The following is a 20,377-nucleotide window of genomic DNA, read 5'->3' as shown; positions in this document are numbered from 1 at the left end:
CGTGTCCGAAAATTGGGACACAGCGTGACCCAATCAGGACACGATCCAGATTCAATCGTGTCTGATTTTCGGACACGAATCAGGACGAATCATGTCTGATTTGCTAGATTCGTGATTCGTGGGCCCTGGGGGACGAATCCGGTTTCATAGTTAATTTCTTTTATTTTTGCCAGAAAATAAATAAAAAGGCTCAAGAGGGGATTAAATATTTTCCTGTCTAAAAAATATTTTGCTAATGGTGTTCTAATTATGAGGAACAGTTCACCCAAAATATTTCTAGACACACTTTTACATCAGAATATCACAATAATCAACCCTTAGAAGGAGAATTTTATGCAGGCACAGATCTCTTAAGACTCAACCAAATTCTGCAACACAAGCAACGTGATTTAGTATGATAAAATGCATTGACTCAATAACACTAGGACTCACCTAAGACTTTGTCAATGAGTTCCACCCTAGATTTGGGGTATATCTGGGAGAAAAACTCTGCCAATTATTCCTGTTTACAAACACAAATAATTTGGGGAGGTTACAAAACTCTTTAGAGTGAAACCCTTTGAGAAGAATCATAGACTTACCTAGGTGTTGTTACATGGCTTGATAGTCATATTAGAATCATTTTTCCAATAAATAGCAGAATTTGGGATTACAATGATGACAATGACAAAAATTTTATCCACTGCTTTATACTCTGCTTCTTGGAACTGTTGACATGGACATGGTCAACAAGCAACAAAAATGACAAGTTGAGACTAGTTTAGTGTTGGTTTGTGTCATTTCCCCGAGTATAGATGTCTGACTCTGAATTAAAAAATCTCATTTTGCTGCACAGTAATATGCATATATGACTTAATTGTTGTATGTACAGGTTTTTATTGTTGGATATGGAAATATTGGGAAGGACCTTGCAATTCGTTTGAGACCTTTCGGTGTTAAAATTCTTGCTACTAGACGATGTTGGCACTCAAAATCAGCTTTGGATTTGAGCAAACAAGGTATGAGATGGAAAGATGAACCTTGGATATATCGTATCTATTGTGTTGTATGCCATAGTAACACCACAGCTGTATGCAGATGCTGTTGATAATTATCCAATGCAAAGCATAGACAATGTAAACATCAAGGATGACCTGATTGATGAGAAAGGTGGAAATGAGTGCCTTTATGAATTTGCAAAGCAAGCGGACATAGTAGTTACTTGTGCCACATTGACTTCAGAGACTGTAAAGTTCAACTCTACCATCGTTTTTCTTAATTTCCTGTAGCTGTAGTCTGAAATAAAAGAAACTGCACTTCAAAGGGAGTTATTGATATCCAGTGACCTTATTTTAGAGCTTTGCATGTGCAGGTTGGCATGGTGAATGCAAAGTTTCTATCTTCAATGAAAAAGGTTGGACTTTGCTATCCTTTTGTCATAGTTGTTTTGATATAATTCACTAATATGAAGTATGCTGAACAGAGAATATTGATAGTACTGTTCATCTGATAACAAGTCATATTGATACAATTATTTGTTCCTTTTGAATGTGATTGTTCTTAAGTTTTTTCAACAAGTAGTTTTAAATATGTAGTATATAACATTATTACTAAATTATATTTCTGTAAAGTTGCTAGTTTTTGGATATGTAGAGCCGCTATTGATTGATTGTAGTGACCTATACAATTTCTGGCCATGAATTTTGTATCAATAAAGTGAATCTACAATTTGTTATCACACTTAAGAATCATCTCTATTTTCAAAATATGTTTTTAATTTAGCAGTTTCAACTTTAATTCATCATAACCAGATTTCAAAGATAAGCCAGTTTCTAATTTAGTTACACACACTTTTACAAAAGTATTATCAGATTTTTGTAACCTACTGAAACAACCCACATAGTAAGTTCAGCGCAAGTCTATTCAGATTGACTAAGGATTTTGGCATAGGTTTACTAGAAACAGAATGCTGGACTCTAAAATATACATTTACTCTTTTGTTAGGTTGGATTTTGCATATTGCTTGTGTAGGTATGTGAAAATTCCTTGATTGCAATCACTGGATATTAGTCTCCTGTTAGCAGTTTAATTTTTTATGGCAATTTACGAATAATTCACAATTGCAATCTTCACCAAAAAATATGTTGCGGAAATTAAAATCAGGAACTGAGAAATAAATGCACACACATAAAATCGACAACAATATTTTTGGACTAAACGCCGAAGGGAAAACCGGTGCAGTGGATGAGGGTTTATTATTATTATGCAACAATAAAATATCATGACAATATAGATGTCTAATTGGCAATCCTCTAGTAAATAATTTCGCCAAAAGTATTTAGGAGAACATTTCTTCCTCTGTAAACAAACTCAGCCTCCCTCTTGGCCTGCTCCCGTTGCCTAACTGGCTGCTCGCACGACTAGCCTGGCAGCTTGTATGACCTCTGGAGCTGACCTCTGGAAGTGCTCCAAACTGGGCCATCTAGCCTCCTCCTGCCACTGAGAAAATTCGCTCTGCCTTCTGAAATTGCTTTCCAGCCTCTGACAATTGATCCAAACCCTTCTCGGCAATTCGCTCAACCGGACTGGCTAACTCGCACCACCTGGACGAATTTCTCTGCAGAATATTTTGGCCTCCCTTTTGCTGGCTCTTTGAAACTGGAAAATCCTCTAGAACTCTTTGCTACTGCTCCCTCAATCATTGATGCTCTCCTTCTCTAGCTTGAACTCACTTCCTTGTTGAATCCTTGCAACTGGATAGCTCGATCTGCGAAGGAACTTGCTCCCCTCTTGTCACAACTGCGTCTATGTTAATTTTGATAGTATGTTCTATGCTTGCAACAATTAGTTCAATAATTTATTAGCCCAAAATAATTTCACCTCAGATTCCAAATAGCAATCAATTAGCATTCACGTTTGATGGTAACTATAGATATAATATCAACAATAAGTTGCACAAGAAGACAAGCCAAGACAATGAACACAAAGATTTCGGTTAATGTTAGGAAAAAACCCCACAAGGGGGGAAACCCAACCAATCCTTCTTATTGATTAATATCAAATGTTTAGTAGAGAGAGAAAATCCAATTTTGTACAATGATGACAAAGTCAAAGTTAAAATTTTGACTATCCCAAGAAAGATGACCAACCAAAATTGTTAAAATTAGCAACTAGGGTCAAAATTCCACTTTGGATAGCTCATTTGATGGAGGTGATGATTGCATTAAATTCCTCTTTTTGAGAGGACAAATATCAACCTAAAGATCACTAAATTTGGATAAGGAAAAATATTTATTCATTCAAAAGAAATTTGATAAGGCATGACCTTATCAAGGTGGGAAAAATTGAAAATTGAAAATTTGAATTTCCCTCCTAAAGTGACCAAGTCGGTCTACCCATCAAGGATATAAATAGTCTATTCAAGGCACATCGATATATCATTCTTCTCCTCTTTGAAGTAGCTGCAAAAGAAGAAGATCTCCAACGAAGGAGATGACGGAAAGGTTTGCTTCATTTTAGTCATCTTGAAGGGCCGAGTTCCACAGGCTAGAGGCCGAGATTGGTATGGGCACATTTGTGAATTGTTTTGGGCACTTTTATCTTTATCACAGGTCTTAGTTTGAGCAGAGAGGAGCCGCGCCTGTTGAGGGTTGTTTTGATGATGGTTTGGCACTGTTTGAGGTGGAGTCTTTCTCCTAGAAGCAGGCCACATTGTTCAGGAGCACTTCTAGGAGGGCCGCAAGCCGTATCTTCCTTCTGCTTGGAGGCCGTAAGGAATATTGGAGGGCTGGAAATAGCGCTGGATAGTAGAGGAATGAGCATAGTCTAGCTTGAAGGGAGCCTGTGGCCGAAGAAGGAATCCAAGTGCTGTGGAAATGGGCTGTAGCATCTTATCATCAAGCCCTAACCAAATAATCGGAAAGCAGAAGCCTCTACAGAAATATGTCATGAACCCTAGAGGTTACTATTTGTCTACTCTAGATTTCCAGCCATCTATTTATCTAAGAAGCAGTGATATTGATCTTCAAAATTGGCAAGTCAAATTTTGATCTTGAATTATAATAAGAAGAATTGATCAAGGGTTTTCCCCATCTTGGGGTTTTTCCCTGGCCTGTGCCATATCCTCGTGTTCTCTTGTCTTGTCTTACCTTCTTCATTTATCGTTTGTGTTTTTTCTTTAGTTACTGTCAATATGGTGACGATTTATGTGATTGTCAATAAAATAAATTAATAAATGGGCTATATGAAATGTTGAAGTAACTATCCTGATAAAAGAGCATGTTAACCAAAATTTAAGTTGGTATCAAAGCTAGGTAAGGACAAGCCCAAGCAAGAGAAGGAATGCAATCACAAGGAAAGTAATCAAGTTTCTATCAAGCAAGGGACTGTTAGAAGTCAAGTTTGGGAATATGTCAGTGCTGGGCTCAATAGCTCATAAGGGCCACAAATCAAATTTGAAAATGCAAACCATGATTGCAAGGTCCTCCTTCAACATTTAATGGAAGCAACCAGCAAGGAGGCTTGGAGCGCTGATTCAAGACTGTTTAGGGCAGCAACTCACTTGCTAGATCAGACCACAGGTCCAGAGGTAAGTATTGATAGTTTTTCTGTGCTATTTTGTGGAGGGTTTTTCTCTGTTTACAAGGCTGCAGGAAGGTGCTGCTATAGTAGTATTGTTGAGAAATCTAGGGCATGTATAGTTAAAATATTTCTCTGCTTGATAATTGCTTGTGATATACTTTTACTTCTTATCTTATGATCTTTTATTTGTTATGTTATTATTGTGTTATTTTTCATCAAGACAATTACCAATAATTAAAGACAAGTGACACAGTATGTAGGCTTCTCAGCCAAGGCCAAAACCTCTCACCTCTTGAGAGGAAAACCCGATCAAAATTCTTCTTCTAGATCTTCAAGTGACGAGTACCAAGGTCATGACATAGACCATTGACTCTAGTATCCTCCCAAGAACCTTGTCACTATCCTTGATGCTCTGCCTCTTCCCTTCGACTTCCTTCTTGATTTGGAACTGCTCTCCTCGGCTCCTTCTAGAGAAACTTGGTGTCTATCCTTCACACTGCTCCTTCTCGACTTCCTCTAGAGAATCTTCGTATCTAGGTCTTCATTGGTCTCTTCTAGAAAAACTCGGTCTCTAGACTTCTATCTCGGTCACCCAGAAGAATCCTTCCTTTGCTGCCCCAGAAGAAAAAACTCTCCTTTGCTTGCCCAGAAGAAACCTCTTCTTTGCTTCCCCAGATGAAAACTTCTCTTTGCTGCGCCAGAAGAAACTTCCTTCTTCGCTTTCCTAGAAGAACCTCTTTCTTTGCTTGCCCAGAAGAATCTATTTCTTCGCTTGCCCAGAAGAATCCTCTTTCTCACTTCTTTGCAACCTTCTTCTTCGCACTTCCTTCTTCACACTTTCTTCGTATTTCTTCTTGATTGAAAGCTTGTCAAGTTTTCTTGCTTTGAATAGAGGCTGTGTGGCTGTATATACACCTCATAATATGTCCTTTAGGCCAACATGATAGATGGAGGTTAGGCGGATTTCTTCTAGCATGTTCTACCATCATTGTAGGCCGACTTGAAGAGGATGAGTGACAAGTTCTTGGAGGATACTTTACATAGACAATATTGATATTTTATGAAGTGTAACATAACTTCATTACATGACAAGGACTCTATCATTTTATCACTAGATAACAAATAATTCCTAAAGACTCTCAATGGGAGTCTTGACTCAAAAACAAAATTCCTTGCTCATGAAATCCATGAAGCAAGTCAATATAATAAATTTATTTTTCTTCTTTACATCACATTACATAAAATCATTATTACCTGTCATTATGAAGACCAAACCTAGTTACACTTTTCAACACTCCCTCTTAACTAGAGAGGTATTCATAATGGTACTTGGACTTTCTCAATCTGAAGAATTTATCATAAGAAGAATTCGGATTGGTAACTCATTTGTATAATATCATATCAACTGGCATTGTTACGTACCAAGGCCTTGACTAACAACTCCTTATCTCCACAAGATCCAAGCTCAATGCTGGCGAGACCAATGATTTGTAGACACCCTCATCATTGTCTTTCTTGGAACATACCCCACCTAGGTTCTCTTAGGATATTTTCCATGAGGACTATTCTTATATTCGATTCCCCAACGCTCAAATAATATCGGTCCTCCATGACTACTCTTCCATTGGATGCCCTATCTCATCCCCAAAGAGTATCAGATGCCAAATGATTACCCAATCCTCCATTCTTTCTTCTTAGGTGAAGACCAAAATGTCATGTCTATCTCTCCCTTTCAAACAGGGAGGCCATATTCCAATAAGGAATGTACTCATTCACCTAAGCTTCCTCTTGGATTAGGAATTTCCAAGTTTCTTCCAAGTAAGAAACTTCTTTTCAGGCTCCCTCTTAACTCGGGACCTACAACAACTCCCAGACTTCGTCTAAGAACATCTGCTTCGCCCTGGTCATCTCCTTTTTGTACTCTTTTAGCTGATCTGCATCCGTTGGAACTACCACCATTGTATCAATATAACCTTTTAGGCCATATTCATTTAGAAGAAATGACATTCTTGCCGTCCAGATGAGGTAGTTGGAAGCTCCATGCAACCTGTCTTGATCACGAAGCCCAACAGTGGCCATCTCAACAAACTATCAAAAACTTCCTCTTTCCTTCTGCTCGATTGTTGTTCTGCTATTCACACTACCTTCTGGAGTGAGAAGATCTGCTCACAACTACTACCGATCTGTGAGGAAAAAATCAAACTTCTTGAGACTAGAAGTTCCCTAAGGAAAATTTACCTTGTGTGTGTGCTCTTCTCTCTTCCAGCCCAACCCTGGCTCTACACTAGCGATTTGTTGCAAAGTGGCGTCCAACTAGAGATTTGCCCAATGAAAAATCTGAGCTGCTCCCTCTGCCCTGGAATCAATTGATCTGGTAGGATTGAATTTTTTTGCCCCTCACCTAGAAAAATCGAACCTCCACAAGTAACTCGGCCTCCTGGCAGAATGATTGCGCTGCCCTTAGGAATTTCGGCTTGCTACCCACAATGAGCAGTGAAATTCCTTCTCTTTTCGCCTCTGAGCACTCTGGTTGATCAATTGCGCTCTGATACCATGTGAAAATTCCTTAGTTGGAATCCTATTACAACAACTGATATTATCTCTCCTAATTCTTGATTAATTAACAATTTATCTAATATGAAAAATATAGAAATAAATACACTGTACCTTCACAAATAAAATGTTGTGGAAAAGTAATGCACTGGAAACTAAGAAATGCTAGCACACACATACAAAATATAACAAAATTATTTTTGGACAAAAGTCCTCGGAAAAACCCAACTTGGGAAAACCGATGCAGCAACTGAGGGTTTTATTATTATGTAACAGTGAAATAATCTGATTAAAATCTGGATGTTGAATATTGACAATCCTGCAGAGAAAACACTGGCAAAAATATCTTGAGGGAATTTACCCTCACTCCAAGCAATCTTGACTCTTGACTGCTTACTGAAAATCAAACCGTTCTCCTTGATTTGCGCAGTCTTCTACACACTTAGCCCGGAACAACTGAAGATCAAGCCGTCTTGCCTTCTACTGACTAGGAAACTGACCCTCCGGCACTCTGGACATACTTTCGGCCTTTGGAACTGAAAACCAACTTCACCCTAGCAAAAATGAATTGCTCCCTGAAGCTTCTGTGCTGCCTCTGCATAGCTTCCTGGAGAAATCTTAGCCTTTCTTTGCAATGCACTCATCGGATCTGGAAATCTTCCTCCGACTTCACTGTCTCTATCCCTCTCTCACTACTTTGATCTCTAGCTCTCTCTTCGACAACTGACCGCTGCTACTCAGGAGATCGATCCCCTTAGAAATCGAACTGCTAAAGTGTCTTCTCCATCACCACATCGAACTCCTCTTATGATCCTCTGTTAGAGCACCAAAGACCAAGATTAAAACTTAATTAATGGCAAGGATCATCACTGGATCGACCCGTGTGAGTTTCTAGATTATTCTCGCCCTGACTTAATTAATACTGAATGTCGGAATGCTAAAGAGTAATCCTACGAACATCCCTCTGCCCGCCTCAGACCTGCTGATAACCCAATCGAAGACCTGTTTTTGCTAAACATGGTGTTCCTAGATGCTCAACAACGTCCTCATCAATCATGGGGGAGCTGCACCTAATGGTACACCTAATGTCTCGGTCCATAAGCTTCCTTGAAAGCAACGCTCCAAGAGCCCGCCGAGCTGCATCATATGCCACTGCATTCCACCAAATGTCCTCGTAAGGCTTGTACTCCTTGGCGTGCCACTATACGCTGCGACCTGTCCCTGTACACCACTTGATTATCCTGTCTGTTGCTTTATCACCCCGTACATTCGAGTGTCCCATATGAACCAATGCATCTGTCACTCCACTAACAAACCCAATGTGGTGTGAGTTGCTATCCCCACTCCATGTTGTAAATCCATTCGCTGTGGCACACTGCCATGCACCTTTGTGCTCACCTACAACACACTGCTCAACACTGTATGCTCCTACCCGCCATTGGATGCCATGATCTAAAGTTGAGACAGTATGTGACGACCCGCACCCTATCAGTATCACCACCTCCTCTGTCACATCACCACTCCCTCTGATGCGTGGGCCTCACCTCCAAATCCTCCTTGAGAGACATGAGAGGTGAATCCCCATATGTACAAGTGGCGAAGCCACCACTGTGCTTCTCTTCCGTGACCATTGTGCCCCACATAACTAGGGAGAACCCTTGGTTCCATACAAGGCGTTGTTTGGTGGCCTACTAATGTCACCTTGTTAAAATTTGCATTTAGGGCCACTTTCCACCTTAGGGCAACTCATTTGATGGATATGATGATTGCATTAAATTCCTCTTTTCGAGGGGACCAAAACTGATATAAAGATCATCTCATTTGGACAAGCAGAAGTGTGATTTTGAATTTATGCCCACACATATGCAAATTGTCAAGGTCGACCACATCATCATGTAGGCTCAGAAAGCCTAATGGATGTGGCACTTCACCCTCAACGACTCGTATAAATACAAGTGATCTTTCACCTCATTTGGCATCTTCTTCAGTCACACATTCTCTCTCCTCCTCTCATTGGTTTGTACTACATTGGGCATTCTTCTCTCTCACACATGTGGATCAAGAAGGACAAATTTCAGAAGCTGAATTACAGGGCCGAAATTACAGAGTTGACTACAGTTTGACCAATGTTGACCAACACCTTCTGGGCATCATTTGACTTCGATCTTTTGGGGATATTTATGTCTTAGCAGGCCGCAGCTTTTGGCACAGAAACCGAGGTTTTTTGAGCACTTTTATTGTAGACCAAATTGCAGGCTAACCATAGATTTTAGGACCGCAGTTTGATTGTTGACTTCATCACTGTTTTGGGTTGACTTTGACCTCTTGATTAGGCCAAGTTTAACTAGGGAAGACCAAGCTGTTTTGAGGACATTCTATTGCTGCTTTGACCAACGTTGACTTTCTGGTTAGGGCTAAAGTTTGACTGCAGTTGACTGCAGAAATTGACAGGCTTGTTTTGACTTTGAATTGGGTAAGTCAATTTGACTTTTGTACTCTCTCTCTCTGCTGAACATTTTGATATAGTAATAAGAAGAATTGATCAAAGGGTTTTCACCATCTTGGGGTTTTTCCCTAGCATCCGCCAAATCTGGTGTCCTGACTCCTCTTGTTTTGGCTTGTCTTTTGTATATTGTTTTATGTTCTATCTACTTTTACTGTCAATGTGATTAATGGTTAATGTGATTGCTACTAGAAATCTAAATTGTAAATTGCTATTGGGCTGCTTAAGGAACATTGAAGTAGTTGTGCTAAGCATAGAACATAACTTTGTTAACTAAATTTAACATGGTATTAGAGCTAGGTGAAGACAAAGCCCAAGCAAGAGAGAGAAAAGCAATCACTAAGAAAAGAGTTGTTGGACAAGAATATTGGTCAGCTTCAATGGCCATTGCATCATACTTCAAATCCGAGGATAAGCTCAAGGACAAATCCGACTATCATGCCTGGAAGATGACTTTGGATTTGATTTTGGAAGAGAATGATGCTATGGACTATGTAAAGGGAAGAGTGGTGGAGCGTCCTTCAAATGCACCTGCTGCTGCAAAGACAAATACACGAAAGGTGAGGTCAAAGCTAAAAGAATCATTAAACTCTATTCAAAAGCATTTGGTTGCTTATATTTCTGAATTAGAAACATCTAAGGAGATGTATGATAAGCTGGTTGGGAAGTTCAAAGTGAACAATGTAAATCAAATCCTCTTTGTCAAAAACAAGTTGAAGGATATCAAGATGGACAATGGGGAGTCTATCCAATCCTACTTCATGAGGATTACAGAAATCAAGAATGATATTCTATCTATTGGAGAAGTTGTTGTTGATAGAGAGCTCACTCTCATTGCTCTTGGAGGTCTCACAAGAGTATGGGATGTGTTTAACACGACTATTCTTAACAATTACAGGATTCCTAGTTTTGATTAATTATTGGCTAGATGCACGCAAGAAGAGATGAGGATGATGGAGAGAGACAAGCTTTAAAATGGAAATGGACCTACTGCTTTCTCTGCTTATGCAAAGAGGAAGAATAATGCTGGTCCAAAGAGACAAGGTCAAGGATTCAAGCGGGGATTTAAAGAAGGAAGAAAAGGAAGGTGCTAAAATTGCAACAGGTTTGGCCACTATGCTAGAGAGTGTCCTCACAAGAAGGATACTTCACGGGATGATGACAACAACAACAACAATCACAACAATTTCAAAGGCAATGGCAATCAAAGGAACAATAGGTTCAACAATAAAGGAAAGAGGAATGCTCCTGCTGCTCGATATGGTAATGGTTGACCTCCAAAAAGGACGAGAAATTCCAGGTATGAGGAAACTAATGTTGTAGAAACACAAAAGGAATCTTATCTTATTTCCGTCCTCACTACTGCCTCTCCTCTGGATATTTTGGATCTTTGCTTGATTGATAGTGGAGCCTCAAGGCACTTCACCGGGTACAAGGAGGCCCTCTCAAGTTTGATTGAAAAGAAGACTAATTTGGAGATCATACTTGGAGACAATTCCACCTACCTCGTAAAAGGGATAGGAACTATCATTCTTCACTTAAATCAAGGTCAAACCCTTCACCTACAAGAAGTATTGTATGTACTAGTGTTTTTAAAACCGGACCGGTCCACCTAATGAACTGGTTTACCGACCGGAACCAGTCTAACCGGGACTGGTTTGGTCTAAACGAACCGGTTTTAGAAAAGACATTAAATAATTAATTTTTAATGAAACAAAACTATTTTTAAGATTTAAAACCATGATTTGAAGCCAATAGAGACAAAATATGCAAAGTTTGCTCATTTATATACCATGTAAAGGTGAATATATCAAAATGGCACCGAGTGCAATACATATCATCGACAAAATAGTAAAATACATAAGCACTGAGGCTCTAAATGGCCTATAAAGTCCAAAAACAATGCTGCAAGCTAGGAGGCCATTGGCCTACTACAAGTCTAAAGTGTACACATGATCAATCATCAAGTTCATCACCACTACTAGCCACAGGATCATCATCAGGGGCTGCATAGACATCATCTGGTTCAAGTATGAGGATGCCTCAGCCTGATCTGCAACCTCAGTAGCAATGCCACCAATAACAATAGAAGTGGACCTAATGGAAGCACGAGTTTGTCGACCTGCACGACTAGTGCCTTCCATTGGGTCTTTGTCTTTCCTTGATGCCGTTACTGATCCTGGTTTTGATGCTGCCACAAAATCTGCTTCATACCCCACTAACGCCATGTCGATATCAAAATCAGCCTCAAACACAGGATCTTCAGTCTCCTCTACCCATTCTGATGTTGATCAATATTGTCCAACACAATGGGATCTAGATCAGGTGCTTTGTTCATCATTTGGTTCCTCCTCAGTCGAAGGTTGTATTGCACAAAAACAAGATCATTTAACCGTTTTTGTTCCTTAAAGGCTTGGAGAGGGTGTTTTTGGAGGGAAAGCACCCTTAATTTCCCTCTAAAACCGCTAAACTACCTTGGAAAAGCCGCACTGTGGGTCCTCGGTGGGCGTGGCAGGTAACCGGCCGGTTTAGGACCGATTAGGACCGGTTTAGTACCTGTTAGGACCAGTTAGACCAGTAACTGGTTAGCTAGGCCGGTTTTTAAAACTATGGTATGTACTCGATTTGAAGAAGAACCTGGTGTCTATTTCTGTGATGGAAGATAAAGGCTTCAAGGTGGCATTCATTGATGGAAAGGGACGTATTTGGCAAAGAAACTCGAAAGATGCATTTACACTTGGATTTAGGGTTGAAGGTCTCTATGAAGTTGGAGGAAGTCCTTTGGGAGTTTTGACTTGTGATACTTCTCGTCAATTTGAATTATGGCATCGAAGATTTGCCCACCTTCATTACAAAGCCTTACTCGGGGTAAGGAAGATGGTCACAAGTATGGCCGAGTTCAACATAAATCATGAAGGTGTTTGTCAGGGTTGTGCTGTTGGAAAACTTACAAGGGGACCATTCCCTTCAAGTGAAAGTGAAACTACCGACATTCTTCAATTGGTCCATTTTGATCTATCTAGTATGTTGCTCGTAACATCACTAGGAGAATACTTATACTAGGCAATTTTTGTCGATGACTTATCTCGTAAAACGTGGATCTATTTCTTGAAGAAGAAGGACGAAGTGTTCAAATGGTTCCGTTAATTCAAAGGCTTGGTTGAAAATCAAACAAGGAAGAAGATAAAAATTTTGAGGACCGATAATGGAACCGAATATAAATCAAATGAATTCAATAACTATTGTGTAGAGACTGACATTAAGAGGGAAACCACCACTCCATATACTCTTGAGAAAAATGGAGTTGCTGAAAGGAAGAGTCGAACAATCATAGAAGCCACCCATGCCATCCTTCATGACCAAGGTCTACCAAAGTTCTTATGGGGAGAAGTTGTCAACACTACCGTATATTTTCAAAATAGGAGCCCGCATCAAGTATTGGATTTCAAGACACCCGAAGAAGTTTTCATTGGTAATAAACCTGACGTTTCTCATTTTAGAATATTTGGATGTCCTGTGTATTTTCATGTGCCTAAAGAGAAAAGAAACAAGTTAGAAGCATCTGGGAAGAAAGGAACATTTGTGGGCTACAGTGAAAATTCGAAGGCATATAGAATCTATGTGCCTGGTCAAAGAGAAGTAGAAATAAGCCATGATGTCACTTTCGATGAATATTTTGCCCTTGGAAAAGCCAGATATCTCCCTATCCCAATGAAGGACAATCATGATGTTGCAGGAAAGCTGGATGAATCTCCTCCAGATGAACTGATGCCTGATGTTGAAGGCCTGATGGATACCATTGATCCACCTCCTGGTGATTCCTCTACCTCAAGGAAAAGACCTTTGTGGCTCAAGGACACTCTCGAAGATGCTAAAAGGCATATTGCTCCAAGAGGGACATTTCGTGAAAGTAAGAAGCCGAACAGGTATCAAGGGCCCTTAGCTGCTTGAGTACTATTGTTCAATCTGAGCCATGTACGTTCAAAGAAGCCGTGAAACACCAAGTATGGAAGGATGCGATGAATGAGGAGTTCAAATAAATCATGAAGAATGATGTCTGGGATGTGGTTCGTAGACCCAAGGACAAGTTTGTGGTCACTTCTAAATGGCTTTACAAAATCAAACATGGAGCCGATGGAAATGCTAAAAATTACAAGGCCAGGTTTGTTGCTTAAGGCTTCTCTCAAAAGCAAGGAGTGGACTATGACGAGATATTTGCACCAGTTGCCCGATATACCACTATCTTATCTATTATTTCTCTTGCTTCCTCTCAAGGATGGAGCCTATACCAAATGGATGTTAAGACTGCTTTCTTGCATGGCTCACTTAAGGAGGAAGTCTACGTAGAACAACCTGAGAGGTTCAAAGTGCAAGATCGAAGGACACACGTGTGCAGGTTGAAGAAAGCCCTCTATTGGTTGAAGCAAGCCCCTAGGGCTTGGTATGAGAGGATTGATAGCTATCTTATGAAGTTGGGATTTACAAAGAGCGATGTTGATGCTAACCTATACTTCAAGGTTGAAAAGGACATGCCTCTCGTTTTGGTCCTTTATGTGGATGATCTCTTTTTGACAGTTGCAGATCCTCTCATTTATCAACGCAAGAGGGAGTTGGATTCCAGGTTCGAGATGAAGAACCTAGGTCTGATGCACTACTTCCTAGGCCTCGAGGTCTAGCAAAAGCCATGTGAGATTTCCTTTCTCAAGAAAAATACATTGTGAAGCTGCTCGAGAGATGTGTGATGGTGGATTGCAAGTTTGTGTCTACTTCGATGGAACTCAACTTCAAGACGCTATGTGGAAGTGTTGCAGGGCCCGAATTGACAAATCCTTCCAAATATAGACAACTTGTGGGGCCCCTGATGTTCTTGGTAAACTCCTGTCCTGAAATATGCTTTGTTGTGAATACGTTGAGTCAATTTATGGTCGAGCCTCATCACATACATTGGATTGCTGCTAAGAATCTCTTGAGATATGTCTGTGGCATAATCAACTATGGACTGAGATACGTTGCTGGGAATTTGAGGCTACATGGATATACTGATGCTGATTGGGCTGGCAGTGTGGTGGATCGTAAGAGCATGTTTGGATGTTGCTTCTCATTGGGGTCTGATTCGATTTCTTGGATGAGCAGGAAGCAAAAATCGGTTACTTTAAGCACTGTCGAGGCCGAATACATTGTAGCTAGTATGGCCTGTTGTGAAGCTTTTTGGTTGAGGAAGCTCTTTAGTGAGCTATTTGAGCATGCGCTGGATACCATTGTGATCTACTGTGACAACCAAAGCGGGATTCACCTTTCAGAGAATCCTGTGTTCCACGACCGCTCCAAGCACATTGATATCAGGTACCACTTTATCCAGGATATGATACAGTGGGGAGCAATAAAGCTCCAACACATCAGGACTGATGAGCAGGTTGTGGACATCCTCACAAAGCCCTTAGGGAAGGTCAAATTCTTAGCCTTTCGAGAGGGACTTGGAGTCATGGAAAGACCCTCCTATGAGGGTCCGACTTGAGTTGGACACTAACCTCCGGGAGGTCTTGAGGGCTTGGGGTACTTCTTGGAGCTCTGAGCGACCATAAGGTGAGTGGTTCACCTTCCCCTATTCGTGTGCTGTGTATAGAGTGAGTGGTTCACCTTCCCCTGTGATACCGTATTATGGTAGACATGTGTGAAGGGGGAGTGGTTCACCTTCCCCTACAATTACGGACACATGTATGTAGGATGAGTGGTTCACCTTCCCCTACGATTGACATATGCATATGATTAGTGGTTCACCTTCTCCTATGGCATATGAGCAGGATGAGTGGTTCACCTTCTCCTCCTGATGCCCCACCATACGTTCTACCCATGTAGTCCGAGACTCATGGGAAGTACCTCTCATCTAGCCAATGATTTGGGAAACGTGGATAGGGACCATAGTACTATCGATGGACGCATTGTGTACTGCCATACTCCCTATGCCTAGGATGCGTGGTGTTCAACAACTTGATCTGGGATCAATTGAGGTTCTACCTCTGGACTGACTTTTGTCAGTGGAGAGTGGTAAGGTCTTGTGACTCACTCTCGATCAATTCTTCTTCATTATTAAATCATGGTTCAGTAGAGCAGAGATGAGATGACAGAGATGGTACATGACGACATGATGGCATGATGGTCGACGATGATGATGGATGGATTGGCAGGTGGAATTCTCCCTAGTTGAGAGGGAGTGTTAAAATTGGCAACTAGGGCCAAATTCCACCTTAGGACAACTCATTTGATGGAGATGATGATTGCATTAAATTCCTCTTTTCGAGAGGACCAAAATTGATATAAAGATCATCTCATTTGGACAAGTAGAAGTGTGATTTTGAATTTATGCCCACACATGTGCAAATTGTCAAGGTCAGCCACATCATCATGTAGGCTCAGAAAGCCCAATGGATGTGGCGCTTCACCCTCAATGACTTGTATAAATACAAGTGACCTTTCACCTCATTTGGCATCTTCTTCACTCACACATTCTCTCCTTCATTAACGAACCCATGATTGTCCCAACCCTTGGTGGGCAATGAACTGCCCAACTTTAAGGGGGTAACCAATGCTATATCATTCACATCATGCTCTCATTCCTTGGAGCCTCGAGCAATTAAATGAAAGAAAAATCAATAAAAGACAAAAGGCATATGAAGAAGTGTGGAAAACAAAGGCTAGAGTAACTCGTACCATGATTGCTCCTTCCTACATCTATACACCCAAGTGTGGGCCTTTCTCATTATAGCTACCCTTGTACCATGGCATGTGGTTAGGAGCCTTCCCTGTTGCCCCACTCTGTTCCATCATTATTTCATATGACACCTACCATCTAACGGATGTACCATGGATCTGTCACTTCCTCAGAGGTTGAAACCACCTAATAGGGTCCTTGATTAACCTCCCTGTTGAACATGGAGACACCTCTACATTCTAAAGACCATTATGGAAGGGCATACCACTATGAAGTGCTCACTTGGTTCCATGATTTGTAAGCTCATTTGCTCAATTGTACTAATGAATTGTTGCACTAGAAGGTGAGGAGATGCATTGGATCTTATACAGGATTGCAGGTGGGTCTTCATCTTAGGGTTTGGGCTCCCTATACAGGATCCAAGCCCTCCAGATGGTCATGATGGCTCTTGTGGGGTGAGCGTTGAGAGCTATGGGCCTCCACCATAGCAAAGAGCAGATAGGCACACCATGGGATCCTTCGACTCCACCTGTTGCTTGCTCATGTCCCAGTTATTCGATGATGACGATGCACTTGGACCACATTGCCCAGTCGGCTACACACTTGCACCACACACTTGGCACTTGATCTAGGACCTATAGGGGTTTTGTCTCACCTAGGGAGATAAAAGAGGGCTTGCATCATTGTTCCAACCCTTATAGATGAAGCACATGCATGCTTGATTCAGTTGGAGACCCATGAGGCCATTCTTTGTGCACCCACAGCGACTTGGGAGCACCACAGGTTATTTGCTTGGAGATTAAGTGGCCACCCCTTTCATCATTGTTATTGCAGTCCTCCTATTCATTATGGCACACAAGGGACTTGATTTGGCCTCTCAACAACCCTATTAGCTATTGTTCTATCATTTCGGCCCTCTTGAGAGGATTATTATTCATCTTTTGGAGCTATTTTTTGGGCTTATCACCAAAGTATTGCTATTTTGTACATTATTTTATTGTAGGGGCATCATTAGGTTAATTTAGGCTATTCGAATACCTTAAAGGCTCATATAAATACAAGAGAGCCTCATTGTATCACTTATCATCACTTGGATTAGTATCTCTCTTGAGAAAAGATTTCAGACATGCACTTTTGGGTGAGTCTTGGAGAATAAATGAACTTTGATGTTTGGATAAATTTCACACTATTGTCTTGGAGCTTCTTTGGCATGTTGTGGATGGATGGATATATTCTTATTGTCTTGTAAGTACTTTTGATGCTATCTTTTCCTATGTTAAATGTCTAATGTATGGAATGTCTTTCGTATATCTTGGATGTGCCCTAATTTAATGTGAATTTCTTACTTGCACTAAGATTGTGAAAATATTGCATGCGTTATTCATAGGCAATATGTTAAATTATGGTATGTTCTATGCTTAGGGCAATTTACTTATTTTTCTTCTTGTTAGCTACAGATTAGAAATCACATATACATTAAGTAAAGTGCAGATAGAACATTAAATGATCAACAAAAAACAAGCCAAGACAAGAGACACAAGATGTGGTGGCTAGCCAGGGACAAACCCCAATTCGAGGAAACCCTTTGATCAAATCTTCTTTAATCTTCAATAGTTCAGCAGAGAGAAATAGTATAAAATCTGAATTCTGTAATTTTATATCGGCAACAGCAAACCCTAGATCAGCAAAGTCAAACTTGGTCAAACTAGCTGAAATTGACTTCTAAAATACTTGATCAATTTCTGGTCAACTTGTCCTTGAACAGCCTAAAGAAACAACCCTAGAACAGCCCCAAAAATTCTGTTAATATGTAGATTTCTGAAGGCAACTGCAGCCCTAAACTAGGGCAGTCAATACCAGTCAAACCAGAGGTCAGATCACCTTGATTTTCATGCCAAAAATTGCGGCCTGCCTAGGAGAGGCAACCACACCCAATTCGCACTTCTGGAAGGTCAACGCTGGTCACAGAGATGACTTGCTGTCCTAACGTCCTCCTTTATGCATCTTCTTTGCCCTAGGACGTCTTCCTTTTAGCCACACGTGTGTGAGAGAGAGAGGCTCCTTTTATGCGTAGGAGAGAGAGAAAAGATGAGTGATTTTAGTTTTCCAAATGAGGAGAATGCTCCTTGTATTTATATGCAAACGTTGAGGTTGAATAGACATGACTGTTGGGCTACTGAGCCTACATAAGTTTGCTGGCCGACCTTGACAATTTGTCCATAATCAAAATAAATTCATATCTTCATAAATACTTATCGGAATCGGATGATCTTTAGATCAATCCTACACCTCTCAATGAGAGGAATCTAGGAAAAATATCAGAAGCCATAAATAAGGTGATCCACATGGAGTTTGGCCCTAGTTGCCAATTTTAACACTCCCTCTCAACTAGGGAGAACTTCATCTGTCAGACTGTCGCTGTTATCCATCCATCAAATGCATTGTCTTGTACAACTTGACCCCACTCTGCTCTGCTCTGCCTTGCTCGAACTATGAAGAAGAAGAAATGATCGAGGATGTATCATACCATCCTCCACTGACCTGAAGTTAGTCTCAGAGTGTGAACCACTCTTACTGATCCCAAATCAGTATCATTGATCCCAGATCAATGGAAGTCATCCTAGCATAGGGAGTACGGTAGATACAGCGATGCGTCTATCGATAGTACTACTATGGTCCCTATTCTCATTTCCCTGCTCATTGATCAGATGAGAGGTAATTCTCATGAGTCCCAGACTGCATGGGTAGGATGCCTCAACAGGAGAACTAATCATCTTGTCCACAGGAGAACAAATCATACTGTCCAGTGGATGCCACGGAGAACTAATCATCTTGGCCTACAGGAGAACTAATCATCCTGCTCCACAATCGCCACGGAGAACGAATCATCTTGGCCCAAAGGAGAACTAATCATCCTGTGCCACAGTTGCCACAGGATGTCACAGGGGAAGGTTGAACCTTTACCCTGTACATAGTGCACTACCAGGGGATGGTGAGTCGCCCTGTGGTCACATGTCGCTCCAAGAAGTACCCCGCGCCCCCTTGGAGCTCCCAGAGCTCAATACATCATACTCGAACCTCATAAGAGGGTCTTTGAACGACACCAAGTCGTTCTTGGAAAGTCAGGAATTTGACCTTTCCTAGGGGCTTTGTTAGAATGTTGGCGACTTGTTCATCTGTACCGATATGTTGGAGCCTTATTGCCCCTCGTTGCACCATATCTCGAATATAGTGGTACCTGATATCGATATGCTTGGAGCGATCATGAAATACGAGATTCTCTGATAAACGGATCCCACTTTGGTTGTCACATAGAATCACGGTTGTATCCAATGTAAATCCAAACAGCTCATTGAAGAGCTTTCGCAACCAGACTGCCTCACAAGAGGTTGTGCTAGCAGCAATGTATTCTGCCTCGGCGGTGCTCAAAGCCACGACTTCTGCTTCCTGCTCATCCAGGATATCGAGGCAGATCCCAAAGAGAAACAACGCTCGAAAGTGCTCTTTCGGTCCACCACACTGCCTACCCAATCAACATCAGTATACCCAAGTAGTCTCACATCTCTGGCAGTGTATCTCAAACCATGAGTGATTGTGCCACGAAGATATCTCAACAGATTCTTGGCGCCAATCCAATGTGAGTGGTGAGGCTCAACCATATGTTGACTCAAAGTGTTGACTGTAAAGCATATATCCAGACGGGAGTTCACCAAGAACATTAATGCTCCGACAAGTTGACAATACGAGGTAGCATTTCGTAAAACAGGTTTCGCAGCACTGCCGCTTAACTTCTTGAAGTCAAGCTCCATCGGGGTAGTTATGGGCTGCAGTCCACCATGCCGAATCTTTCCAGTATCTTCACCACATATTTTCCTTGAGATAGGAAAATCTCCCCTGGTTTCTGTCAGACTTCTAGTCCTAGGAAATAGTGCATAAGTCCTAGGTCTTTTATCTCGAACTCAGAAGCCAACTTCCTCTTACATTCGTGAATGAGAGGGTCTGCACCTATTAGAAAGAGGTCGTCAACATATAGGACCAGTATGAGAGGCTTG

General features: G+C 41.1%; 1 protein-coding gene across 4 annotated transcripts in view; it reads left to right on the top strand.

Annotated features, from left to right (window-relative positions):
* Positions 1-20,377, top strand: part of LOC149180987 (uncharacterized) — a 335,201-nt gene that overhangs the window by 178,231 nt on the left and 136,593 nt on the right. For all 4 annotated transcript variants that reach the window (XR_016256981.1, XM_089416394.1, XM_089416395.1 and 1 more), the window contains exons 5-7: positions 872-998; positions 1,078-1,226; positions 1,352-1,393. Coding sequence is in view for 3 of the 4 variants with exons in the window: in XM_089416394.1 (XP_089272520.1) it covers positions 872-998; positions 1,078-1,226; positions 1,352-1,393 (318 nt within the window). In the remaining variant the exon portion in view is untranslated. The remainder of the gene's footprint in view (positions 1-871; positions 999-1,077; positions 1,227-1,351; positions 1,394-20,377) is intronic.

Source organism: Pinus tabuliformis, chromosome 3_2 (assembly GCF_031772625.1).
Source record: "Pinus tabuliformis cultivar Carrire ecotype Pingquan chromosome 3_2, CPIR1, whole genome shotgun sequence".
In the NCBI taxonomy this organism is placed as follows: Eukaryota; Viridiplantae; Streptophyta; class Pinopsida; order Pinales; family Pinaceae; genus Pinus; species Pinus tabuliformis.
This window is presented reverse-complemented; position numbering and strand designations above follow the sequence as displayed.